We start from the raw sequence: 14,883 nt of genomic DNA on the forward strand, positions 1-14,883 counted from the left end.
CCTTCATTTTATTAAGATTCTCCATGGGATTCAAATGCGCATTGAAATCTGAGAGGCACTAGTCCAAATCTTTGAGCAGAATCCCTGAAGCCACCAAGCTTTGGGGTAGCTCCTGATCTAGTCCATAGCTTTCAAAAGCTAATAGGCTGCTGGCGTCAGCAGAACAAGAGCACTCAAGATCACCTGATAATACTTCACCTGCCCCAATACTTAAGTCTCCAATATTTAAACAGGATGTAGTTTTTCATCATGATGGAAAGCAACTGCATTAGGAAGAGACTGTGAAAAGTGCTTCAGTATGAAGAGGGGTTTAACTTACATAAATGATTGTACTGGTTCTAAAATTTGGCTGCCAATTGGACTCACGGGGGAGATAGGGAGGAAAGTTCTGATATAATTGATATAGGGAATGACCTAGGCTTTGGAAGTTCCCCGAGTGGTTCTTACATGCAGTGAAGTTTGAGGGCCACTTACCTACTGTGAATACCTTTTTCTTTCAGTTAATATGATTCTAGGGTCTATATTGTATTCAAAGATAGTTTTATTTTATATTTTTAAAATTTGTATTGGAGTATAGTTGATTTACAATGTTGTGTGAGTTTCTGCGGCACAGCAAAGTGAATCAGTTATACATATACATATATCCACTCTTTTTTATATTCTTTTCCCATATAGGTCATCACAGAGTATTGAGTAGAGTTCCCTGTGTTATACAGTAGGTCCTTATTAGTTATCTATTTTATATGTAATAGTGTGTTTTAAAACGAGGTTTCCCATACTTCTTTGATTTTAAGACTCACCTGGAGTAATTGCTAAAAATATAACAACCATGCTTCCTCCCCAGCTGTGTCAGAATCGCCAAGGGCCTGGGAGCTATAATTTTAACTAGCACCTGGGTGCTCTGCTCCTCCTCAGAGAGGAGGTTTGGAAGACACTGCCTTCAAAGACCAGTGAATCAGGAGCTCTAAAACTTGCAACAGCTGCCTGATTTTGTCATCTTCCTGTTTCTGGAAGGGCACCTGATCCTCACCCATCAGGAACAAAATGGTTATAAAAGAACAGAAAAAGGAACTCAGCATCATCCCACAGTTTTTATTTTCTAATTTTTAAATTTTTTTTAATTTTTGGCTGCATCGGGTCTTCATTGCTGTGCGCGGGCTTTCTCTAGTTGCAGCGAGCGGGGGCTACTCATCGTTGAGGTGCGTGGGCTTCTCATTGTGGTGGCTTCTCTTGTTGCAGAACACAGGCTCTAGGCACGTGGACTTCAGTAGTTGTGGTGCGTGGGCTTCAGTAGTTGTGGCACGCGGGCTCTAGAGCACAGGCTCAGTAGTTGTGGCGCACAGGCTTAGTTGCTCTGCGGCATGTGGGATCTTCCCGGACCAGGGATCGAACATGTGTCCCCTGCATTGACAGGCGGATTCTAAACCACTGTGCCACTAGGGAAGTCCCCATTCTACAGCTTTCTGAAGGGAACTGTTTTCTTATAAAATGCTCAGGCGGATGGTAATCTAAAGCCTAGCACAGATCTTGGCACAGGGTCACAAATATTTGTGAAATAAATGAATGTGTGGTTAAATAACTCTGAAAAGGAGCACCAGAGGGCTGGAGGAAGGAATCAGCAAGCAGATAGTCTCCCTTAATTCCTGACTTTTGACCTTCTGCTCAGACACAAATTATAGTCACACACATCCAACCACTACAACATATGTTGCTTCAGTAAACTCAACATATGACAAACAGACAAATTGGGAAGTGGTTATTCATTGTGCAAAAGGATGATTTGATTTATAAAAATGATTCATTAAAACAGTGTGGCTTCCAGACTAGAAGCATCAGCATCACTTGTGAGAAATGCAAATTTTCAGGCTGCCCTTTACCACAGCCTGATTCAGAAACTCTGGGGGTGAGGCCCAGCATTCTGAGCTCTAATGAGCCTTCTAGGTGATTCTCCTGCAACTAAAGTTTGAGAACTACTGTGCTAGAGCATTTCTTTAAATGAGAAGCTCCCCACCTGATAAAAGAATGTTCAAGAACATACTTACTGTCAAAGGAGACCTTACCTGTATTCTATGATTGAGCTTTTCTATGTATCTTCAGAAATCTTCCAGACCGTAGTTCAGTGTTTCTTTTTTTTTTTTTTTTTTTTTTTTAAATTTTTTTTTTTAAATTTTTTTTTTTTTTTTTTTAAATTTTTATTTATTTATTTATTTAAATATGGCTGTGTTGGGTCTTCGTTTCTGTGCGAGGGCTTTCTCTAGTTGCGGCAAGTGGGGGCCACTCTTCATCGCGGTGCGCGGGCCTCTCACTATCGCGGCCTCTCTTGTTGCGGAGCACAGGCTCCAGACGTGCAGGCTCAGTAATTGTGGCTCACGGGCCTAGTTGCTCCGCGGCATGTGGGATCTTCCCAGACCAGGGCTCGAACCCGTGTCCCCTGCATTAGCAGGCAGATTCTCAACCACTGCGCCACCAGGGAAGCCCCCAGTGTTTCTTTAATAAAGCATTTCACACATAAGTATAATTTATTACATATACATTTAATATGAATAAATGTATAGTGCATGATAGAAAAATATCACACCACATTGCACATGGTGAGGGTTAAGTATTCTTTTATGACACTTGTAATGTACTGAGCCATAATGTAAAATATATCTCTTGGGCTTCCTTGGTGGCGCAGTGGTTGAGAATCTGCCTGCCAATGCAGGGGACACGGGTTCGAGCCCTGGTCTGGGAAGATCCCACATGCCGCGGAGCAACTAAGCCCGTGAGCCACAACTACTGAGCCTGCGCGTCTGGAGCCTGTGCTCCGCAATAAGAGAGGCCGCGACAGTGAGAGACCCGCGCACCGCGATGAAGAGTGGCCCCCGCTCGCCACAACTAAAGAAAGCCCTTGCACAGAAACGAAGACCCAACACAGCTAAAAATAATAAATAAATAAATATAAATATAAATATAAATAATAAATAATAAATAAATAAATTTATAAAAAAATATATCTCTTGCTACGAATAATGGTCAAAAACAATTTTAAAAGCACAGCTGTATATGGCACAAGGTTTGGTAGCTCTTATCCATACGAACAGGTAATGACACGTGAATAGGCATACAGAAGGGCTAATTATAAGGATCAAATTGGTAATCGCTGCCAAGGAAGAACATTCCTTAGGTTCTAAAAAGGCTTTTTATTTCTGTGGTCCTGTCTCAGACTCAGGCAGTGAGTTTGAGTTCATAGGTTGGTTGGTTGGTTGGTTGTTTTTTCCTCAGAGTGTCTAGGTTTTAGTGGGAGGAGAGGTAGGCACTTGGCAAATCATGAAGACGTCTATGCTAGACTACTACTATGTAGTAGTATATGTAATACTATGTATACCTAACAACTGTTAAAAGCAATTCATTTATTATTTACATAATGTAGAAATAAGTGAAGATCTTCCAAATGAGAACAAATAGAGGCTATTTATTCAGACCTTGCTATAGCAAGAGATTCTGCCACCATTGTTTGGGTTTTGCAGAGACTGAAAGCCAGACAGGGGAGTGGGGAAGCTTTACAGTGAAAAAAGGGAAGGCTTCGGTGTGCTTTGATGGAGAAGCTGGAGACATGCTGACTAGGAGTTGGGTATCCTGCATGACTGATTAAGGCAGCATATTTGGCTGGTTGATCCTAATTAGCAAATGGGGGCAAAAAATTGGGAAGCTAGTCCTGATACTCTGGGCCAAGTGCTGAAGAGGTTGTGTTTTGGCTTCCTGGATTGCTTGCTGTAAGGGTTGTGGGTTAGAGTTCTATTGTCAGATTGGTCTGGCCATTGTCTCACTACCCATAAAGCAAGGCAACTACTGAACCTGGAAGGCAAGATTATTCACGTATTTCATATTTATGGTCTCTAGCCAACCTGTCCAGTGAATCAGAGATTAAAATGAGGGTTGAATCTAGTCAGCCTGTAGGTCAAAGTTTCCCTTCCTTGATCTGATTAGTTAACATTGGCAGGGAGGGCACACACCAAACTTTTGGTGAACTGGAAATGCTTGCTGATGCTGAAACCTCCTCACTGGCTATCAGTCAGCTCTAGGATGGCTACTCTGAGTCTGTGCTAATCTGACTGAGCCATGAGAGCTGAGGACCCCACAGTGACCATAACCACTCAGCCCTCTGCAGGCCAGCAGTAAGGGTAAATGGGTCTTGTCTCTACTGGTTTTGCAACTTCTTGTGAATCTATAATTATTTCAAAATAGAAAGTTAAAAGAAGAAAAGGATCCCTGGTTGCTGTGTAGAGAACAGATGTGAGGCAGGACAGAGGTGGGAATGCAGGATTGGAAGTAGAGAGTGAACAGGATGTGAAATATAGGAGCCAGCAGAGTGAGGTAAGGTATGTCAAAGAAATCTTTTTGGGGACATAACTATTGTATTAGATCTTAAGATTTGATTGATATCAAAGAATGGAAACTATATGCTCGGTAAAGGAGGAAGAAGAAAATAGTAGAAATCATGACCTAGTTCACCCTCTTGTTTTCTGCAGGCCCTTACTTAAACCATGCTAGTTAAAACCATTTCTTTTTTTCTCTCTCTTTTTTCTAAAGGTATCTAAAGGAGACTGCAATGTCTCCCACTTATGGACTCCTTTAACAAAGCTCATTAAATGGCAATATTGCTAACATGCTGCCTGTAACCTGGAAGCTGGACTTAAAAGTATTTTCCCACTTCTGTGATTGCCATTTACAACCAGACTGGACTTCATGCTATTCTTCAAATGTTCTCTGAGCTGATTCCACCTGGATTTTTTCCTTCAATTTCTATTTGAAGGCCTAGCTCAATTGCCACCTCGTCCTTGAAGCCTTCTGATTCTCTCTGCCAAAAGAAAGGACTATTTCCTATGAACTTGGAAATAATTTTATTTGTATATTCCTTACAGCATTTATCAATTCCTTCCTCTGGTTTTTGTTACTTATTGAAAAAAGTATGTCCTTCTCGTTAGACTATAGGCAAGTTTCCAGAGGTCAGAGACCCTGTCTTAAACATTCCTGTGCTCCCCACCCTCGCTAATAGTGTATGTGATTTCAATGAATGTTAACTGTTGAATGACTGATTTTCTTCCTCATAATAATCTGTATATTTGAAAGTAAGGGGGTACATTCATTTTGGAGTTAGGGTGATATTTTTATGTAGTTTACAGTTACTTCTGTGTATAGTTGTTAGCACTTCCAGGAATACTTCTTCCACCTCTACCCCTGGGGCAAACTCACCGAGCATTGCAACATGAAAGAGTGATACATCTTGATTCATGATATGAATATATTCCACTAGGCCTGGTACCTGAAGTATGTAGGTAGAGGAGAAATATTGTTTGAAATGTACAGAGTCAGAAACTACTCTTTGGAAAATTCTTCCACTCATGAGATGTTAAAATTGTAAGCAGAGAATTTGGTTGTCATTGAGCCTTGTCAAAAAGGAAAAATCTCTCTCAGTAGAAATATATTCAATATGCAGTTTATACAATTGTAAATGTTACCATATTAAAAAGAATCCTGATGTAAATCATGCAAAAATAGAATTTATCAGAATTCTTTTGTTTGTAGAACACAAACCTATAGCAATTATAATTATTATAAATATTAGCTATTTTTTAGTAGACTTCTTTTAGAGCAGATTTAGGTTCACAGCAAAACAGAGTGGAAGGTACAGAGATTTCTCATATATTTCCTACTCTCTCCCTCTCCTGGCCCCCAGAGCCTCCTCCATTTTCAACATCCCCCACTAGAGTGGTACATTTGTTACAAATGATGAACCTACCTTGACACAGCATTATCACCAGAGTTCACAGTGAATATGAACTTTTGTACCTAATTTTATAATCATAATTTTATATTTTTTATTAATTAAGGCTCCCCAATTTTATAAACTTCAGGATCCACAAATATTTGTTTTTCAACAAGATGATTTATGTTTTCCCTTAAGTTCTAATCTCTGTTGAGATTTTATTTTTCTCCTTACGCAAATATACAAACTTGAAATTGCCCATAGTGATCTCTCCTGTTTATTTATGGCCACTCTTCCAAATTATATTTCAATCTGGGCGGGAAATTTCATTAAGTGCTATTTTATGGCTCACTGTGAAATGTCAATCATTTTTTCTTTAAGCAGTTTAGGTATGTTGGTAATGCATAAAATTAATTCATAAAGGAATAACCTAAGTTTGTTGATACATCGTTGACAACTGGTTTTAGTACAATAATTCTCAGCTTTGTAATCACAAAAGTAGGTATAGAACAAGAACGATATTGACAAGTCCAACATACTCATGAAAAGAGAGGAGCCAAAATGCAAACCTGCTCCCAACACTAAAGAAAACCACAGCCCTCAATTCCTCTTTTAACATTGTTTTCATGCTTTCAGAGTGGAGCATAATCCAGTTCCAATGTCTTTCTAACCCATACCTCCCTTCACATTCTCTCCAAGTGTAAGATTGGGGTTTCATTGGGTCATAAGGGCCTTAGGAAGTTAGGGAATGAAAGGATTGCGATGGGTTAGTACCTTTTACCTAGTCAAAGTTCCAACATGTGGGTCATGCTTTGAAATTTCAACTGGAATAATGCTGAGGAAGTTTTTTGTAAATAATAAATGTTGTACAAAGGTTACTTTGTTGATGTTACTGTTGTCATTATGATGGGCATAACTTTTCATCTCTGTAAGATCAAATAAAAAGAATTGTTCATTTTGTATCAGAAGAGATTTAGCTCTTAATGGAGAAAATCCTGGCACTGAAACAAAGTAATAAGAGGCATAACATTAAAGATGATTTGCTAGGCTTTGACAGTGAAGGTTATTGTAGGGTAGAGAGAGGGGGAAAAGACTGTAAATAATTGCATGTACCTACTTTGTAATTTGGTTCTTTCCAGTCTCTTTGAGGCTAACTACATTAAGCAGAAAATTAAATCATGTTGACTATAGCTACACAAATGTATTTTGGTATGTATAAATGTTAAGTCAACACCAGTAGTTACAAGCATGACTTGCAAGGAAGGAAAGATTCACTCTAAGGAAAAAGCAAATTATCAGGAGGAACCAAAAAATAGGCAGGTTTTCTACACTTGAGAGGAAATATCTACCTAGCAATTAAAATGAAATTGGTTAAAATACTCATTTATAGACACATATAGAGAAAATACAAAAATGCCTTTTAACATGTCCTATTAGACTAAACAAAATGTGTTTGTAGCTCTGGTTCTACCATATTCACTCAGTACTATTAAATATTTCATTGAAATGATATCTTAAAAGAAACAACTGTTCAAAAAGCAATTAAAAAAAATCAGTCAGAAAAAATTGTGATTAATTAAAGGTATGATTCAGATTCGCTTTGGGGAATATTTGGGTGATCTGAGTTTATCTATGATGAATAACATTAAGTTCTAAGACAGACTGTGTTTATACATTTTCAAATCTTTAATCTTTTAATTTGGTTAAAAAATTCATGTTTTAGATAGGTCTGGAGTTTAGCAAATAAATGTGATTTGTTCAAAATTTGGTTTCATGGTTCAGTTCTGTACAAACCACTCATATGCATGACCCCAAACTGCAGTGAAAAGATTACTCCTGCAGAAAAAAAGTCAGAAGGGGAATATTTATCATGAATAATTTATATTGACGCAAGGTTATAAAACTGATGTATTATCTTTATCCAAATGCAGAGTAAAATGTATAATCAGAGTAATAAAAAACAACCAGTTCAGCATTATTAAAACGAGACTTAATAACAAATTCAACATAAACAAAAGGAACTTCAGGATCCTGCCCACTGCAGTTGAGCCGATTTTATGACAGGCTTGTTTCTGAAGCAAGGCAAGTTGTTTTGGGCATATCAGCCTTGGGTGATCACAGTGCTGTGCTGACCTAATTGTCCAATCCTCTCCCCCTCACCTCTCTGTTTAATTTCTTCCCCTCTAATACAGTCTTTGAAAACTTCACACAGAAAAAAGTGAGGAGGGGAATGCAGAGAAAATGATGTTCTGAAATTTTCTTTCAAAATGGGTAGTTACGACATTTGAGAGGGAAGAGAGAATACATGTGAATATAATCTATTATGAAGGAAGTCGTCACTGATTATGATAAGTACTATTTTTGACGACATGAAATAAAAGATGACATGTGACCAGATTTCGCTTCCAACAGTGGAAGGCATATTGAAAGGAACCTAGTAAATAGACTATATAGCCTTAAAATGAGTTTTTAAAAATACAATGTAATATCTGTTTGTTGCATTGGTTTTCCAGTTTTCACTATAACTCCCTTTAATCTTCACAACGACTCTGTGAGGTGACTCGGGTGGGCCTTTCCTTTTGGTCCCCTGAGGGGAGGGGGAGATGCTGCGATAGGCTCCAGCCGGGGCTGCCGCGGGACCGTGGGGGTCATTCACGGATCAGGGCGCCAGCCCCCTTGGCTCCCAGCTTAGCTGACACCAGCCTCTGGGATCTCACAGCCGGCGAGGGCAGAGGCCGCGGAGAGCGACTGCTCCCCCATCCGTCTCTCCTCGCAGTGCGGATTCCTGCCCCCACTCCGCACGCGAGGGCCGGCCGCTCTCAGGGAAATGCGAGGGTCGGCGACGAGGCGGTGGTCAGGGCACTGGCTTTGTGGCGTCAGCGTCATCTGGGTTTGAATCCCCAGACGTTTCCTTACTGTGCTTCACTTTAGGCAATCTCTCTCAGCCTCCATTTCCTCATCTGGAGAGCGGGCATGCTTTGATTCATTCCAAGGGGTTCGCCGACCATTGAATGATTTAAAGCAATGAAGGTCTTTGCCTACTGCCTGTGTCGAAGAAAATGCTATAAATATTATTAGCTCTGGGATAGGTAGGTCACCATCTCTACCGGCTTGGGGAATCTCCATCTGCAAAATGGGCGCAATGTAGATCGCAGTCTCTTAATAGCAAACGTTGCTTTGCCAAAAGACCCCTACAACCAAACCCCTCACCATCCCTCCCCACCGCCCTGCTCCCGCGCCCTATTCTGACGGACCAGTGTTTCCAAACTGGAGGAGCGGATCCGGAACTTAAGGAAACATTCTTATCAACCAGGGAAATTGAAAAGTGAGAGTGCAGGACAGGGTGGGTAGCGATGGGAGACAGGGGAGGCAAGGAAGCCTCACCTCTGCTTCGAATGCGTGCGACCCCGGTCGCAGTCAGGTGAACCGCCCGCGCCCACTGCTCGGCCCGGAAGCCTCGGCTGGGACCCTGTAAACCGAGCCTCAGGACCCGGAGCTCGACCCTGGGAAAGGAAACTGAGGAGGGAGGGGGAGGGACTTTAGGGGTAGGGGCGGGGCCTTCAGGGAGGGTCTACCAGAGCTTGAGGGGCGGAGCTGAGGCTAAGCGGGCAGGGCTAAGGGCGGGAGCTCGCAGAGTTCTTCGGCTGCGCGCCACGTCTCTCTCAGCGAGCTGGTTGGGGAGAGGCGAGGGGCGGAGGAGGGAAAAACCGCTCGGGGAGGGAGCTATCTCTTCTCGCGAGAGCTGGGACCGCAGCGGCGGTGGCGGCGGCGTGTCCGTGAGAGTAGCGTGGGGGCGGGGAGGAGAGGCGGCGGCGTAGGAGCTACGCCACACGCGGCCGGGGCGCTGGGAGTCCGAAAGCAGAGCGGGGTCGTGGCGGCGGTGGTGAGAAGAGGGAGGCGGAGGAGGGGGTGCCATGGCGGGGCAGCAGTTCCAGTACGATGACAGCGGGAACACCTTCTTCTACTTCCTCACCTCCTTCGTGGGGCTCATCGTGATCCCGGCCACATACTACCTCTGGCCCCGAGATCAGAATGCCGGTGAGTCCCGCCGGCAGCAGCCGGTGGACCCGCGCAGGCTCCGCCGGCCCCTCCGGGCCGCGCCGCTCCCACCCTCTCCGGCCCAGCTCGGCGCGCCCGGGGTGATACCGCACGCGCGGCCGGGCCTCGAGTCCAGGCGTCCGCGCCCGGCGGGGCCCGGGCTCGGCGGTGTTTCCCTCTGTGCTTCTCCGGATTCCTCTCCACCCCCTTCATTGTCCTCCTCGGGAGTTTCGCTTTGCACCCTGTTCCCCATTGTTCTGGACGCTGCTTGCAGCATCGTTTTGCCTCTTTGTCTTCTCTGCCTCCTGTGTTATTGGGTATTTTTCTTTACGGAGGGAGCAGGGTGGGATAGGGAGGATGGGAATTGGGAGGTGAGAGAAGAGTTGGCCAAGGAGGAAGCCAAGCGTGCAGGCTCCACTCTGAGCCCCCAGGCCACGGTCTTCTTCCCCCCACAGCCCAGTTTCCCTGTTGCAGCGGTCGTTACAGATGTTTCGGGCACCGTCTGAGCTGGGTGGCAGGTATAGGACTCCAGCTGAGCTCGCCAACCGCCCCTCCCCCCGTGCCTTTCCCCCGTTGCTTTTTCATTTGTTCACTCACACTGGGGGGGGGGGGGGTGTGTTGGAAGCGATGCCGTTATTACCCTTAGGAAAAATTAGGCTTTTCTCTATTTCCGTTTCTTTGGAGTTTCCTGTTGTTTATGGCGGAAAAAGTGCAAGTATGAAGGAAGGATTAAGTCTTCTAGGTAGTCCAGTTGTGAGGTAGCTGGTCCGTTTGCTTTTAGTTCTCAATCTTCACATTAAACAACATCGGGTTAGAACACAGAATTATTTAGATTCTTTGCAAGGCATTTTATGTTTGGGTTTTGGATTCCGTTTGTTGCACTCTACTAGGATATATGGCAGGTGATATTCTTATAACTGATAGAACTGCAAGGCCTTAGTAGGTTGTTTGTGGTAGCGTTAACAGTAACAAGTAGCTTTTGAGTAAGAACATTTAGGGAAGGCTTTCTGTTTCACAAGAGCTATGCTAACTTGAATAAATAGATTCTCTCAAGTTGGGTGTGGTGGGAGTCTAGGTTGTCCAGGTGGTATACTGTACTTTGGGGACATTGTTACCAGTGAAGCATGGAATCACATCGGAACTTGTTATGCTTTAAGACTGATTCAGTGCTTTTAACTACTTACAGTTTCACAGGAAAACTAAATAAGCTTCAAAAATCAAATATTAAAATATCCTGTTGTGTTATTCAAAATTACTACTACAGATCCACATGCTTTATTCAAAACGCTTGAGGACAGGTATGCTACAGAGTTTTTCAAATTTTTGAAAGATAGTACCTACCCTAACAAGCCTTTAAGGGTCTAAAACAGCACCAATAATCAAACAAATTAATATCCCAACAGCAAAATATGACTACTTTTTTAAGTGAGTTGAATAAAGATTATAAGTAGCCTTCTATCAGTCCAAGTCACCAAATTATTTTCCTGCAAACATCTAGGCATGTAATTTTGAATTTCAGAGTTCTTATGGCAATATTGACTTTTCAGGGGTATCTTCTATATGAAAGCATAAAAAGATTTACTCAGCAATTGTACAACATTAAAGTTGAGTTTAATCTTTGTTAAGCTTTTTTAAAAGATGACACATTTGGGGGCTTTCAGTTTCAAGGTTGACAGTTGTTTCAGTGTTGCTCTTTTGGAATTGTTGGGCTCTTGAGTCCATCAGAAAGCATGGCGCCATTTCAGATTGGAAAATACAGGGTTTGACAAATAGAAATAGCTTGGTCATTGGCATATTTGACGTGTTAATTGAAGTTACTCTGTTATCCAAAACATTATCATTGGAATCCTTTTGCCTTGATTTTTGTCTAATCTGTTGGGCTAAGTGCCCTTATAATTAATACCCCTTTTAGTAGTTGAAGGGTCCTATTTATCTTACTCTCTTGGTTGTTTGCAAATTGGCTGAATAAGATGACTGAATACTTTTTCAGACCTTTATGGGCAAAAGCTCTGTGTGAAGTAGTAATATGGAGGGTTTGGATTTCCTTAGAATAGTGGTTCTTAAACCTGACTACTCATTAGAATCACTTGGGGGACCTTTTAAAAACTTAGACCCATCACCAGATATTGTGATTTAATTGGTCTGGAGTGGGTGCTATGTATTGGTTTTTTAAAAAGTCCCTATGTGATTGTAAATTGTAACTAGGTTTGAGTAGTGTTGCTAAGGTAGGTAGTGGTCTTTTGTTGGAGTTGTCATTTTGGGAGGTGGTGTATTTCTTTTGATATGTGCACTTTCCTGAAAACAAAAAAACCTCTAATGTCTTAGCTTTTTTATTTTACAAAGCTAATAAGTACTTACTGTAGAATAGGGCTGTAAAGTTCTTGTAGTTGAAAGTAGAATATTTTTGTTAAAGCAACTTTAATAGGTTTATAATGATATTTGAACAAGAGAAAATAACTGTTTCTAATTATTAGAAATTCAAATAATCCAGAGAGGGCTTTTATTCTTTCCATAGGTTAAGGATTATAGATCCTTTGAATCGAGATAAAATACATCACTGCTTTTCCCAGATTTTGGAAGTTTTTTTTTTTGACTCCTTGATCTTACTTTTTCAAAACTGCCTAGTTTTGAAACCTGGATCTGCCAATTACTGTGTTATCTTAGGCAGGTGATTTAATTTATAGAATTAAATTAATAAAATAGATATATGTAAAATGTTTAGAACAGTGTCTGGCACATATGGGGGCTCTTAGCTCCTGTTGTTTTTGCTGGTTACTTAGACTTTCTGGAACAATTTGATTTGGTACACTTATGTACTCAGATTTTTTCCCCCATTGTTTGAAAGGATTAATGAAACTTTTTTTTAAAAAATTACATTCCTTTATTCTTCTTTGCTTGCTCCCTCTCAAATAGTGTACAAGTGATTTAGCTCTCTGACTTGGGAATGTGAGTAGGAGTTCACTTTTAGTGCTTAGTAGTGAAGTAAAAAACGCTGTATTTGAAGTTAGAAGTTTTGGTTTTAAGTTCCAGCCTAGTCCCTGTTTAGTTGTTTCTGAACTCTCATCCTCATTTTCTGGGGGTGATAATAATAACCTGCCCTACCTACCCAAGCAGTGGTTATGAGAAGCAAAGAAATAAATGCATATAAACATGCTTGCTTGTAAAACTAAATGTACTGTAGAAATTTCTTCATTTTGCAAGTATTTATAAAGCATAATACTTTGTGCTAGATGCTGCTCCTAGGTGATGGATCAGGCTTTTTTTTTTAAAGCTTTTTTTTATATTTATTTTTTTATTTTTGGCAGCGTTGGGTCTTTGTTGCTGCACGTGGGCTTTCTCTAGTTGTGGCGAGCGGGGGCTACTCTTCGTTGCAGTGCGTGGGCTTCTCACTGTGGTGGCCTCTCTTGTTGTGGAGCACAGGCTCTAGGCACACGGGCTTCAGTAGTTGCAGCACGCAGGCTCAGTAGTTGTGGCTCGCGGGCTCTAGAGCACGGGCTTGGTAGCTGTGGCTCACAGGTCTTAGTTGCTCCGTGGTATGTGGGATTTTCCTGGACCAGGGATTGAACCTGTGTCCCCTGCATTGGCAGGCGGATTCTCAACCACTGCGCCACGAGGGAAGGCCGATGGATCAGGTATTTAAGGGCTTATAGCTTTTTTCTTAGTAAGTTGCATATACTCAATGCAGAAAAGATCAAAGGAACAGAACAAAAACTGCTTGTAATTCCATCACCCAAATCACCCAGAAGTGATTAAACATTTTGGTGTGTGCATCCCCTTGGGATGACTTTAGACATAGTCCCTTTTCTTGTGGGGGGGAGACCCCACATCCTCCTCCAGTCTTAGACAGATAATTGTGATCCTCACCTCAGCTTTGCTGCTGTTCATTGAATGTTGACTAGCCTCAAAGATGGGTAGTGCTGAGTGCACTCACTGTAGCACTTTAAACTAGACTCAAGTGTTATCCCAATTTTATTAATGAGAAAATTGAACCCTAGAGGAGGTAACCAACTTGTCTAAAGCTGTATTGCTACTAGGTGGCAGATTGAGTGTTGGACCCAAATCCATCTTATGCCAAAGCTTCTCTTGTTAGCCACTACCTTATACTCTCTCCTGTAATTACTATAACACATTATAATAAGTATTAAAATGATAAGTGGAAAGTGCCGTGGGAGCACAGAGGAAGGAGAGAATAATTCTGTTTGGGGACTTGGGTGTTTTTTTTTTTTTTTTTTTAAATCTTTTATTTATTATTTATTTTTGGCTGTGTTGGGTCTTCGTTTCTGTGCGAGGGCTTTCTCTAGTTGTGGCAAGCGGGGGCCACTCTTCATCGCGGTGCGCGGGCCTCTCACTGTCACGGCCTCTCTTGTTGCGGAGCACAGGCTCCAGACGCGCAGGCTCAGTAGTTGTGGCTCACGGGCCTAGTTGCTCCGTGGCATGTGGGATCTTCCCAGACCAGGGCTCGAACCCGTGTCCCCTGCATTAGCAGGCAGATTCTCAACCACTGCGCCACCAGGGAAGCCTGGGATTTGGGTGTTTAATGTAGAGGAGTTGGTTTGAGATAGGTCTTAAAAGGTAAATGGGAGAAGTGCGTTCCAGATGTAGGGGAAAGCATATGCAAAAGCGTGGAGATGTTCAGTAAGTGGTAAAGATTTAATGTGATTGGCACTTAGGAGCAAATCAACCATTTTATACTTTATCCTATAAGTTATTGGGTAAATAATGGAGGTTTTTAAGTAGGGTAATTTACATGGTCACTTTTGCTTTTGTGGAGCTTTTAGTGGAGAATGGTTTGGTGGGAGGTGGTGGTGTCTGGGCGGGGAGAAACTAGATGGAGAAGGAGTCCATTTCAGAGGCTTATTAGTCCTTTGAGATGTCAGCATATAGGGGAATGAGAAGGTTAGAAAGAGAATTGTAAGATAGCATGGGCTGTTTGTGGAATATATGTACTGTGGAGGGAATGAGAGAGTGGAGTGCAGATTTTGAATTTTCACTCATTTCTGTTTTGTTTCTCTTCCTCTTAAAAGCTGTTTGGTGACTCGTCCAATAATAACATACTAACTTTTATCAGTTTTAGGGTTGAGTGCAGGGAAAAGGAT

At 42.0% G+C, this 14,883-nt stretch overlaps 1 protein-coding gene across 2 annotated transcripts in view; it reads left to right on the forward strand.

Annotated features, from left to right (window-relative positions):
- Positions 1-9,518: 9,518 nt before the first annotated feature.
- Positions 9,519-14,883, forward strand: part of SEC63 (SEC63 homolog, protein translocation regulator) — a 67,159-nt gene continuing 61,794 nt past the window's right edge. The window contains exon 1 of one of the 2 annotated variants that reach the window (XM_082475199.1): positions 9,519-9,787. In XM_082475199.1, the coding sequence (XP_082331325.1) occupies positions 9,664-9,787 (124 nt within the window). In that variant the 5' untranslated portion in view covers positions 9,519-9,663. The remainder of the gene's footprint in view (positions 9,788-14,883) is intronic. The other variant, XM_082475198.1, reaches the window with a different exon arrangement.

The sequence above is a fragment of the Balaenoptera physalus genome, assembly GCF_965194825.1.
Source record: "Balaenoptera physalus genome assembly, chromosome: 9".
NCBI lineage: Eukaryota > Metazoa > Chordata > Mammalia > Artiodactyla > Balaenopteridae > Balaenoptera > Balaenoptera physalus.